The following is a 13,445-nucleotide window of genomic DNA, read 5'->3' as shown; positions in this document are numbered from 1 at the left end:
GGCTCGTAGCTATTGCAGCATTGAAAGGGAATCTTTTCCTGGCTTCTTTAAAATGAGCATGGTGATGGGATGGTTTAAGGGAAGAACACCTCTCAAATCACATGACCACTGCTGTGCTTCTGTGTGTCCTGCTTTTTTCATAACAGCTTGGCACTACATTCTTTCCCTGTATTGTTAGTGGACTTTTTTTTTTGTATGTATGAGTGGGCTGGGGGCTGGGGACATAATGAATGGTTATACATTATGCATGCATCTTTCACCAGTAGAGTAATGTGCCTTCCCTTATATATCACAAATTATAATCATACTTAACTTCTGTGTCCATAGTGATTGAGCTGTCTGTTTCTTCCTTTATGGTGTGAGACTTGTATGTTATTGATATGTTTTGACATTTACACCTTCATTTGTTCATGTTACATTAAATGTAAGTTAAAATTTTCTCCCAAAAGAGTTAGCTTTTCATGTTGGGCTGGAAGAAGCTCCATTTCTGTATAGCAATTCATGTTATTATAACCTATGGCTTTCAATTGTACCTCCTATAATGAAGAGATGACTTTAAACACTGTGCTATTCTTGTTATGACCTAAGCATAAGGTAAGTAATTTATCTGTCTCTAAAGATTGTGGCTGCTTGCTAAAATTTTCTCGGCTTTTTAAAAGACATTTTCATTTTTGTTCCTTACCATTTATTATGTGTTGTCTTTCCTTTGTTTTTGTGTCATATCTTAAGATTTCTTAATAAGCTATGTGATCTTAAGCAAAACTTCTGTTTTACTGTAAACACATGTCTAAATAAATTATTTGATGTCTTCAGTAATCTTACTTAGTGAGTGAATACCTGTGTTTTCAGTTTTCATTTCTTGTTTACTTCCTCCATTTACTCCAGTAAAATGCACTCTTATTACATTGTCTTCATCCTGATTCCTGTGGAAAGGAGAATCAGTTGTGCTGTAAAATCAGTCAGTTATTAATTGTAGCAAATAACATGGCCCAACAGAATAAAGTAATGGGGATTCTAATAGTACACCTTTCATTGAACTTCTCATTTTCTTCCCTTAGAAATTTAATGTAGACTCATAATCTCAGATCATTTAATTTTTCATGTTCCCTTTTTCTCACTGCTTAAAACAAGTAACAAAATAAAATGAAATAAAATGATACTTTTAATTTATCCTTTAAAAGTAGATTCCATATTATACTATGTTAAAACCTTTATATTGAGATTTATAAAAATAAATAAATGAATATTATAAATATGACATTATGTAGCACAGAGTAATTCAGTACATACATTATCAATAAAGTTTTGAAAATTACTTATCTTGACCTTTTTTAGATATACATATTTAAAAGCACTAAGTAAAGAAAGTCTTATGAACACTGGTTTTAAAAATAATTTCTCTCAAATCTGGTTCAACAGCCAATGTAACATAAATGGGAAACAGTATTTGCAATACTTTTGGCAATTTGCACACTTTGACAAAGGCTCCTGTTTCAGAGAACTGAATTGTTTTAATTCTCCAAATCTCTCCTCTAAAGCTATTTGAAATATGTGATTACAAACTGAGGTATAAAAAGAAAAAAATGTGGGTTTCTTTATTTTTATTATAAACAATTGTGGGGAGGTATTAATCTTTAAGCCTCCTAGAGAAGCAGGGGGTATGTTTTTATTTGCTTTGTTTTGGTTATAAAATACCAGGGAGTTTTTTTTACTAACATTTCCATTATATACATTATTAAATGTATATAATAGATATTATGTAAAATTGTTAGAACATTTTATGAGACAGTTTGAACTACTCATCTGAACTGCACTGTTCATTGTAAATTTCTTGTTTCTGTCCATACACTAGCTCCACTCTAGATTGGAAGGGCTTAAAGATGAACTCTGGAGGAATAGAGGCTACGACTTAAGAGTAACTATTACTGACCAAAGGAGCTACTTCCCACTCGCAAACCTTGCTTTGCGCGATGGGCTTGGCTCCCTCACATCTTGTTTCACATCTTGTTGAAGACTTTCTTGACTTCCATTTGACTTCTATGGGCTGTTTTTGTCTTTCAACGTTTTCCTCTTTCTTTTCCCTCTTCCTCCCAAATTTTCTTCCCATGCCTTTAGTGTTCTCTTGTGTTCTTTGAGTCACTTTTTCAAATGTAGTTTCTCTATTAAGCTTGTCTATTAATTTCTCTGTTGGTGTGTGTTTCTTTCCCCGTTAAGATTGTAGAGGTAGAGATACACTTGTTTTCATTTCATGGTATGCAAATTGCTCATTTATTTTGCAGAAAGTTCATTAGTTATACTTACCTTTTTTACATGAATTTTCAAGACAAAATAGAACGTTCTCCATTTATGCACTGTCCCCCTTCTGTGAGCCCATGCTTTCTTTTTTTTTTAACCTCCATATTTACTTTTTCAGTCTCTCTCTGCTTTTTCTTTTCCTTATCATGTTTTCTTCTGTGTCTTATTTTCTAAAAGTCACTGATTTCTTTCTCATTGGGTCCACAATTGTTCTCCAATAAGACTTACAAGTAAAACAATATAATATTTTTTTATTCTGGATGAGTGTCTTTATACTATATACCTAAAACTACTGAAACAATGTGGCCCAAAAGAGAATAGCTAACATTTGTAATTGCTTGTTTGTTTTGCCGTGTGTGTGTGTGTGTGTGTGTGTGTGTGTGTGTTATTCGTGTATGTGTTTAGATTTATTTGCTTTCGTTTTTGTTTTTCTTGGTTTGCTCATGGCTATTTCATTATTATTTCTTTTAGTATTCATTAACTGTTTGTTTTTCTTCAGGGAAGGACAGCCATAACCTACCCTCAGTTACAACATTACTTTCATACACTTTTTCATATATTAAACTGTGTTAAGCTATAGAAAGTTCTTTGTTGTCTATATATCCATCTGGGGCAAGCTGCTGTGGAATGGGAGGAAGAGGTGTGGACCCTGAATAAAGTTATATCTAAAATTATAACAGTTACCATTCAGCATGGCCATTGAATATTGCCATTTGGTAAACTTCAAAAGAAATGTTCCACTTTAAATTTTTCAATCAGAACATAAAGGGCCCCTAATTGACAAACTATATATATATATACCTAAAAAATGGTTAGCAGAGGAGTTAAGTTTAACTCATTTCCAATAGAAACACCTTTCATAGCCAGTATTGTTAAGTTATAACAACAGTTATACAAAAGTTAATGACTATCAAAGGTAAATGTTACAAATAAGAATTTTTTATACCCTTTAATTAACATACATATAATAAAAATCACCACAATCAAATATTCTAACTTTACTTTAGATTTTCTTATTATTCTAGTCAAGGCATATGCAGAATACCTTAACATTAAAGGTAAATATTCATGACTGAATATGTAGTGTTGAATTTATTCCACTATATAGTCATCCTTCAGTATCCATGCCAAATTCATTTCATTTCAAGTCCTCCTTAGATACCCAAATCCCAAATATTCAAGTCTCATGTAAATAAAATGGCATATATTACTTAAAACCTGTTCATCTACTCATATACTTTATACCATAGTCTCTAATTTAGTAGGCAAGTGCTCTACGATTGAGCCACATCTGCAACCCTCATCTCTACTTTATAATTTATTGCAATATGAATGCTATGTTAAATAATTGTTATATTGTATTCCATAAGGAATGAGGACAAGGGAGTAAAGATCACATGTACAGAACAGATACAGGCGGTAGTGCTGGTGTTTTGTGTTATTGTTTTTTTTCCTCTCTTCCTCCTTCTCCTTTTTTCTTTTCCTTTTCTTTTCTAATCCACAGTGTGTTGAATCTGCAGCTATGAAACCCACAGATATGGAGGGCCACCTGGGCTGATCTCAAATTTACATAAATTGGTTTGGGTCTTATCTTTGTCCAGTTTATAATATTGTACCTGAAATATTTTTCTGGAACTGAATCTTTTATAAATAAAAATCAATTAAATATATCTGGAAACCATAATGAACTTTTACTAACATGTTGTGATAGCCAAGATAAATAAAAACCTTTTCTCCTAGACCTCAGGAGCTTGCCCATTAAGCATACTTATCTGGCTGTCCATGCTGTAAGCCCTAAATTACTGAGTTTGTGCTCTTTCTGCAGGTCCAGTCCAGGTGCAGCAGCAAGGAGAACATTCTAAGAGCCAGTAAGTAGTCATGATTTCAGGTAGGCTTCCAAAATAAATAAATTGTGGCTCAAATGAATATAGAGCTAAAGGATGGCATTTTAATGAAAAAAAAAATAAAGATAAGCAATGATGAAAATTTATATAAAGAATATATATTTTATAAAGTTCCCCATCTGAATTTTTAAAATCAATATAAATGTTATTCTGAATCTAATTTTTTTGAAAGCTGAATGGAATTTGATACATTCAAATTAAGCTAGATGTGAGTTCCTCTGTGACACTAAGGTGAGGAGCCTGTCCCTTTTTATAGTCTCATTTACAAAAATAACTTAAAAGCAGACTACATGAAAATAATTCTAATATAAATCCATGAAAGCAAAAGGCAAAGAGAGATTGAAAAACAAAAAAGCAAGCTAAGCATGCATGGTTATAATGCCAGCACTTGAGGATAAAACAGGAAGAGCCTACGTTTTAAAATTGCCAGTCTGTGCTACATCATAAGGTTGTTGTCTCAAAGGGGGCTTGGAATGGTTGGTAATAATAATTTTGTAAATATAAATTTGAAAAGATTTTTATTGTCACGTACAAAATGTTACAGAACACTGTTCCCTGGTCCAAGAATGAAAAATCTTTACTACTTTCTTTTGGTTGGATTACAATAGTATTAAGTAGAAAGTCCCTGAACTTTGTATGTTTATGTTTTGTTTTATAAAAATGAAACTATGAGGCCAGGCGGTGGGTAGGGGATCCCTTTAATCCCAACACTCAGAAGGCAGAATCAGGTGGATTTCTGTGAGAGTTCCAGGCCAGCCTGGTCTAGAGAGTGAGTTCCAGGACAGCCAAGCCTACACGGGGGGGGGGGGGGGGGGGGGGGGGGGGACCTATCTCAAAGAAACAAAAACAAAATGAAGAAAAAAGAAAAGAAACTATGAATAGGTTTTGTTATTCTACTATGCTTAAAATGAAATCCAATTGGAAGATTTTCACGAAAGGTTTAGGGTCATCCAGAGAAAAATACTCTATAGATAGCACTTGTATTTTCTTTTTTGTCTCTTAATAATTTAATGACATCATATAGTTTTCTTCCTAATGATCTTCAATAGATGTACAGGGAGAGCAAAATGAAACAGGTCTACTAGACACCCATGCTAATGGGAGTTTCAATAAATGGGACGGCTTATATTCCAATAGCTGTAATAAGTATTATCTAACAATCTAAGTGTACTTGGAGGGCTGAAAAGATACCTCAGTGTGTAAGAGGACTTGCTGTGTCATCCTGAAGACTAAGTTCAGATATTCAACAACCATGTTAACAAAAGAAGAAAAGGAATGAGCCAGGCCAGCCAAGAGGGGTCAGGGAATGATGACAAGCACTAGGTTCACAAAGAGAATCTGTCTCAAGAAAAGAAGTAGCAAGACACCCCAAATTATCACTGGCCCCTTTGCACACAATGGATGTACACACCACCACACACATATTTATATATACCCCCCCACATACACAAAGCCATAATTGTTCACAGGTAATGATGGTACTAGGGAAACTGTAGCAGAAACATTAAGAGTTAAAAATCAACCTAGGGTATAGAATTTGAAAAAAGGGAGTGGGACATATTTGATAACTTCAAATAAATTAGTGTGTGTGTGTCTGTGTGTGTGTGTGTGTGTGCACATGTATATGCACGTGTGTATGCATGTGTATATAAACATTTTCTATCTCTATGTTATTAATCTGTTTACTTTGCTCAAAGCCCTTGAGTATTTCTTTGATTGTAATCTTTAGAGAATACTATTAAAAAATAAATAAATGTAGGACTGGATTGTAGTTTGGTGGTATAATGTTCCCCTAGTGTTCATGAGGACCTGAGCACTGTACAATAAATTAATAAAATCAAGCAGTCATGTGTAGATTTTATACCTTCATAACTCTTCACAATATGTGACTTTCAGAGAGTCTTTTATGTAATGAGATATAAAATCTTATGAACACTAAGACCTAACTTTGAGAAACCTATGCATCAGGCATGATAATTAACTGTTCACTAAAATAAAGCAAGATAGATAAATTACATTTTACGATAAAAAGTGTATAATTTCTACAAATTTTTAGTTCTTAAATTTTAGGTCACTTGGAATAATTATTATGATTAGAAATAAAAAAGTTGCTTTTTGAGGACAAATTCCCTTGAACTTTATTTCTTTACCTACCATAGACTTTTGTGTTACTTAATAATCAGTTTGGATAGACATCATAGTAACCCAAGTATTCTTTATTGGTCTTTGGATAAAACAGTTATATGGATGGGCTTTTTGGTTCTTTAGGTCCATATGGAGCAACCAACATCATAACTTCTTTATTTTGTGATTTCTGTAAGTTTATGTTCTTTCATCTTAATACCATGCTAATACCTCTTAACAATACCCATGACCTCACCAACATTGTGCATACTGTTCTTTCTCTAGATTAATCTTTTCATTATGAGGTGTGTGTGTGTGTGTGTGAGAGAGAGAGAGAGAGAGAGAGAGAGAGAGAGGCATTCATGTCTATATATGAACATAAATGCCCATGGCACAAATGTGGATGCCAAAAGACAATTCACAGAAGTCAGTTATCTTGTTTCATATGTCAGACCAAGGATCAGGCTCAGGTCATCAGTCTTGGCCCCAAGACCTTTACCCATGAGCCATCTTGATGGCCTGTTTCTCTGAACTTAACTTCAACATTCCCATTTCTTATTTAGACAGTTCTCATCTCCCTCATCTTATTTACCAAGTAGTATCATATTGCATATAGAAGCTATTAATGGTTACTCATTCTCTCAATACTAAACACTGCCTCTATTCAATTCATTTTACATCTTTCTCCTTGCATATACAACCTACCATTGTATATAAAACATTTACCGTTTGTTAGGATTCTATGACACCTCTGAGTTTCCCTTAGTAGGATAACTAATCCTTCTTGTATACCCCTCATCAATTGTAAATCAAGAAAATGCTTCCATAGATTTGCCTACAGCCTAATCTGATGGCATTTTTCAATTTCCTCAGATGACTCTAGCTTGTGTCAAGCTTAATAAAAACTGACACAGCAGCATTCTTAATCCATTTGTTCTGCTGTAATAAAATGCCTATTAGAACACAGACACATACTACAGTCTCACTCTGCTCCATTTATTACTAAGAGAGCTAACAAGCTACCTGGTGTGACTCTCCTGTCACAAAGGGCTAAATCCCCCCTCCTTTTCCTCTGGCCACCCTCTACCCCACTCACATACAACATAAGTAGAAGCACATAAATAGACTACTTAAGCCTGCTGTCTAATAGTATGGGGCCTCCTCTCTCCCCTAGAAATCACTAAGAGTAAACATTTAACTCTGCCTGACAAGACTGTGCTATTAAATAGATATTTAATAGCTTATTAAATGTGGTTACAAATTATATCCACATTTCTCCTGGAATATCTTTTCTGTTTCTGGAGTAAATCAGTGGCATTCTGTGTCAACTGGTTTGAACTGTTCTTAAACCAAATGTTTAGTCTATTTGGCTATTATAGTTTTAGTGAGTGCTACCTATCTGGTGTTTACTATAGCCTCCTTAATATTTTCTTTTGTTTGATACCTTTTGAAATAATGTCCACTTGGTTCAGGAGCAACAGAGCACTTAAAGTGCTCTTAATTGGATGATGGTTTTTGCATATATATATATATATATATATATATATATATATATTCAAAACCTTATTTCTAAAGCATTCCAAAATTATGGACTAATCCCAAAGCATAATGTCAGTGCATTTATTAAAATAAATGGCTGATCTTACTGATAAACTATAATGCACTCAGTAACTTTTGCTATCTATATAGATTTTGCCTCTGACAAAGGATCATATTTTAGGGGTACTTAAATGGACCCAGAGTAGAAAGTTATTGAATAGTTAATTTTAATTCATAGCCATGTTTATGTTTGGCAAACAGGAAAGATACTTAATTTACAAATGTTACAGATAGCACACAAGTTGTTTTTGGTAATCAGGAAAGACATTTACAAATGTTACAGCCACCAGAGTTGACCATTCAGACATAGTTTATAGTCAGTTGTAAGTCTTTATTTCAGCCATCTGGGACCACACCCAAGCATTTGGGGAAATAAGTGTGGCCGCAACTGTCCAGAAGATGGGTTTTTTAAAGGCAAAAACCATCTCTTGTCATCTCCTTAGGTAGCTGCCTAGGGGATTCACAGAAGCAAGCAGTTTGAAGTTAGCATTTTTAACAGAACCTAAGATTAGTTAGCTGGAAGGAGTTCCATACAAAAAGGCAGTTTAACAAAAGGTAAAATATGTCAGCTAGGACAACCTGACCTTGGGTTCCTAGAATAGAGTTGGATAGTTTTTCATGGGATTGTCTATCAAGGAGATCAAATTCTAATTAAACCTGAAATGGACTCAGCCAGAAAACATTGAGGAACTGTTGTACTGTCTTGCTCTGTCACCCAAGAACTGTCTAGGTTATATGGGAGTATGGCTATTTCAAAATCTCTGGCCCTACTGCCTGCAATAACTACTAAAAGCACCAATCATCTTAATTATCTCTTAGGTATTACCATGAAAAAAAAAAGCTTTAAAACTTTTTAAAAGTCTGTTAGAAGTTCAAGATTTCCGTCCCTACTCTTTTTGAGGGAAAACAGAGGACAAACGTGTGGATCTGGGAGATGAGGTTAACAGGAGTAGAGGGAGGGGAAACTGCAATATGAATGTATTATATGAGAGAAGATAAAAATAAATAAATCATATCATAGGTAGTAGATTTTACTTAAGACAAAAATCATAACTTCTTTTTGGAAACTATTATGGTTACAGTCTGAAATCTCACCCCAATTGATTGATATATTTGAATACTTAATTCTCAACTGGTATTTTGACTTGGACAGACTGTGAAATGTTTAGGATATAGGGCCTAGCTGAAGAAGTTGATCACTGTGGGTGATAGCCCTAACTATGTTTCCTGATCGACCATGATATACCAAAATGTGCTGCAGGTTCCCATAGATCTTCCGTGTAGTACAGAGCTTTGTAAGCCCTCCACTGCCACAACATGTTGATGAGGCCAATCTTGTACATCATAACTGCTGTGGGTTCATGAGTTCAGTGACCATATCATACCTAGAAGATAGTGTTCAACTGTACTCTACACATTCTCCCAGCTCTTATATTCGTTACATGTATTCCAAAATTGTTCTTCAACCTTTGAGAGTATTCCATTTAGGCGGCCTAAGCATTCAACAGTCTTGACATTTTGACCAGCCTCTCTGATTAATACTGACAACAATACTAATCTTAAGTGGAAAACCTAAATATTTAGAAGGCAGTCTGATAGACACAACATATCCACTTAAAACAAAAGTAGGTGTTTCCTCCCTAAGACCTGTGACCTCAAAGCCATAGGCTTTTAACCAGGTTTACAGTACCAGGCATGAATTTTCATCTCTAGAGCAGGCTTCATATGTAATCAGAAACTTTGGTGGCCTCCTTAACAGACAAGCCACTGTAGCACACGTGGGTATGTGTTGCCAACCACATTAACATACAGAACAGTAGTATACAGTTTGCACAACTAAATAAAACTGTATAGCATCTTCAGACACTATGAAAGACAGTAAGCAGAGACAGAACTTCCAGCTCAATTGTAGGCTGATTTCTTTACGTCCTATAACCAAATCTTGTGGTGTCTTCATCAATCAAATCTTACCATCCAGTTCTAGAGAGCAATCAAGAACAGTGGCAATAGCCTATGTTGTTTTGTAGGCCTCAAAAACTTCCTTGGCCAACAACTCATTATGGTTGTTAATAGTCCAAGCCTGGCACTGGAATTTTTACTTAGTAATCTATGGCTTTTGTGAGCAGTGGACACCCACATAGAGTACTTTTGTTTAAATTAGTTTTATTGGTTGCCAGGAATGGTTTTTTTGTTTTGTTTTTTGATGTTACTGTTTTTAGTTAGCTTACAAATGCCAGATCTCTTCATAGCTTTATCATCCATTATTAGCTATGGCTGACCCTCCCTACACCTACTTCTCCTCCATCTCCATGCCCCAATCCCCACTTAAGCCTTGCTTCTGTAGTATTTTCCAGTTCACTTTTATATCATCTGTGTGCTCTACTATTCTAACCCCCAAAAGACTTCTTCTCTCACGGGCCTTTTTCTACTTTGCTGTGTTCTACATACTCATGTTCATACAAATACACATATATAAAAATTTGGTGCTAGAATCTACATATGAATGAAAATGTGAGTTTTTTTCCTTCTAAGTCAAGTCTCAAATTTTACTTATTTTCATTTAAGTTTCATCAATGCTACAGCTAATATATAAATGTGCATATATTCAGTGTTATATTTCACTTTATACTATTTCTTTTAGTTATTGAACAATTGATAGACATTTGATTTGTTCCCGATTTAGGGCTACTTTAAAATAATGATGATGTGCAAAAGATACTTATTTTTAGTGTGTACATAGTGACTGGTATACCTATCCTTATGCTAATTCTACACTGTTAGATTCTGTCACTTTGCACTATGTTGCAGAATTAACAAGTAAGAGCCTTTAAATTTGTTGATATATATGGGTACGTGAATATTGATGGATGTACAGGTACATACATGCTTGTGGGAGCAAGTGTAAATATGTGTGTGCTTATGAGGATACCAAAAGTAGTAGTCTCTGGTATTATTCCTCCAGGACTGTACACCTTTTTTTTTTTTTGAGACAGTTTCTCAATTCACTAGAACTCAGCCAGCAGGTAAGGCTACCTGATAGTGAGTCCCAGGAATCTACCTATCTATGCCTTCTTAGCACTAGGATTACAAAGAACATATCACCAGGCCTCATTTTTTCTATAGATTCTGGAGAATCGAATTTAGGTCATCATATTTGTAGCACAAGTACTTTACCAACTAAGTCTCTTATCTGTCATTTTTCAAAATATATTTGTTATATAAATGTATTATAATATATATTTGTTTAAATTATGATATATTACCTAAAATATATTATAATGTAAATATAAACACATTTAATAAGTATTTTAATACATGGAATACATATTGCCTATTAATTCCCTCAGTTAGAGTCCAACAATAGGTCATCACATAGATAACAACAGGGTATCAGAGTGTATTTTTCTGAGATGGAGTTCTGACTCACTACTCTGCCCAAGCTGACACCAACACATGGATTTGGAAACAACAGCTTAAATGTGTTAAGTTAGAAATTTTGATGTTTTCTAACGACCTGCTTTAAAGTTCAGAGATTATTTTTGAGTGTAAAAGATGTAGCTCTGTAGCAAAGTATTCAGTCCTGGTTTGAGCCCAGCACCACTGCCAAGACATAAAAAGTAATTAACTAAAAACTACATCTTATTTTAATTAACATGTTTTTATTTAGTGTATAGTAAGTATGCAATGGCAAAGGCCAGCTTCAGCACACAGGGTAAAGAAAGGCAGAGTGTAGAGTAGGTGATTGAGGTCAGTACTAATAACAGCCAACAGGGGGCAGCACTAGTAGGGCTGATGGATTCAGATAACAACTGACAGGGGCTGCTGCCTATGGCAGCCACTGATTAAAGAAAAGAAAGGGAAAAAAATCATACACACACACATACACAGAGTAGATGAAGCAAAGCAGGCTCCAACAACTCTAATTTTTTTCTTATCCCTTTTATACTTCCTAACACAAAGTTTTCTATGTAAGAAGCCACAAATTACATATTCTCATAGCCACAAATTACATAGTCTCAAAAAAAAAAAAAAAAAATCACCATAAAACCTATTCTTGAAAAACAGGTTAAAATCATTACACAAAAGGCAATTACAACAAGATTAATTGATTATATATTCCTCTTTGGAAACTCATACCTAACTAAACATTTCCCGTCTATCTTTCTTTCCACAAACAAGTTCAAGGTACAAAGTCATAGTTCTTTTTTCGTTGATTAACAAAGTTTTAGCAAGTCAGTCTACAGTAGCAAGTTTTTCCTATGTTTAGCTGATGACAGTTTGTACTTACCAAGAAACAGATCATCATCTATTTTATGTCTGCTTTTGTAGTCGTGATCAGTTTAACTAATCCTCTTTCTGTCTCATTGCACTAGCAAAACCCTTGGTAGCTGGGAGTGCAATAAACAGGGGTAATTGGAGGAAGATCGGTGTGGCACTGTGAAACCTAGTGTGCCATACATAAATGCCAGCACCTCTTATAACAATTTAGGAAGATATCTTCCTAAATCTCGGCTTCTTCCTCAGAAGAGAAGAATTGAACATGCTTTCTGTGTTACCTGACTGTCCTACTGACAGGTAGCTGATGAGTTTTGAATGCTTGAGGGGCACTAAGGAAAACCCGCACCTGATTGCAGCATCAAACAGCTTGCAGTGTTGTAGGTAAACGTCAGAGAAAGGAATAAATTATAAGATTTTTAAAAATCTACAAGTGCTCTTAATTGGAAAATTACATGCAATGGCCCAGAAAAGTCACATCCTCCCAAAAAAGGTTTTAGAAGCCTACCTCCTCAGAATCTCTGGCCAGGCTGATTGAAAAAAGATAGTTCTCCATACAAAGCCAGTCTATAAAGAATGGCTTTTTTCTCAAAGGCTTAAAACTCAAGGGAGGGGAGGAGAGGAAGGATCAAAGGGCATACCAAACAATATGGAAACATGACTTAATCAAAGGACAAAATAAATCAGAAACCAACTAGGGATATGATCATGTGACATAGAGTCCATAATAATTACTTTTTAAAGTCTCGATACTCTCAAAGAGAAAAGATAATAATTTGAAATTGTAAAAGTACATGAACAAAAATGAGAATATCAACATAGATTTGAACCATGTAAAAGCAAGTTTTAGAACAGAAGAATATAGTAACTGAATTGAATTTTTTGGAGGCTCAGCAGAAGATCTGATCAAGCAAATGAATTCATAAACACAAATATATAGGTCATTTGAAATTCTGGAGTTAGAAAAACAAAAAGTGAAGAAGCTCAAAGAACGTTATAATATATCATCAATCAAAATATGTAGGTGCAGAGGAAAGAGGAGAAGGGAAAATACAGAAACAAGCCAAAGGAAAGGAGGAAAGGAAAGCTGAAATTAGTTTGAAGAAATAGTAATAAAAAATCTCAAACATAAGAAAGAAATATACATTCAAATACATTAAACTCAGGCTGAAGAGATGGCTCCGCAGTTAAGAGCACTGACTGCTCTTCTAGAGGTCCTGAGTTCAATTTCCAGCAACCACATGGTGG

The 13,445-nt window shown here is 34.6% G+C and overlaps 1 protein-coding gene across 20 annotated transcripts in view; it reads left to right on the top strand.

Moving 5' to 3' along the window:
* Gphn (gephyrin) overlaps nucleotides 1–13,445 on the top strand; it is a 410,619-nt gene that overhangs the window by 300,031 nt on the left and 97,143 nt on the right. For 11 of the 20 annotated variants that reach the window (XM_076921924.1, XM_076921922.1, XM_076921921.1 and 8 more), the window contains one exon: nucleotides 4,121–4,163. In XM_076921924.1, coding sequence (XP_076778039.1) covers nucleotides 4,121–4,163 — 43 coding nt within the window. Of the gene's footprint in view, nucleotides 1–1,852; nucleotides 1,916–4,120; nucleotides 4,164–13,445 lie in introns of all 20 variants that reach the window. The other 9 variants (XM_076921909.1, XM_076921918.1, XM_076921916.1 and 6 more) reach the window with 1 other exon arrangement.

Source organism: Arvicanthis niloticus, chromosome 23 (assembly GCF_011762505.2).
Source record: "Arvicanthis niloticus isolate mArvNil1 chromosome 23, mArvNil1.pat.X, whole genome shotgun sequence".
In the NCBI taxonomy this organism is placed as follows: domain Eukaryota; kingdom Metazoa; phylum Chordata; class Mammalia; order Rodentia; family Muridae; genus Arvicanthis; species Arvicanthis niloticus.
The sequence above is the reverse complement of the archived record's forward strand: the minus strand, read 5'-3'. Positions and strand labels throughout refer to the sequence as shown.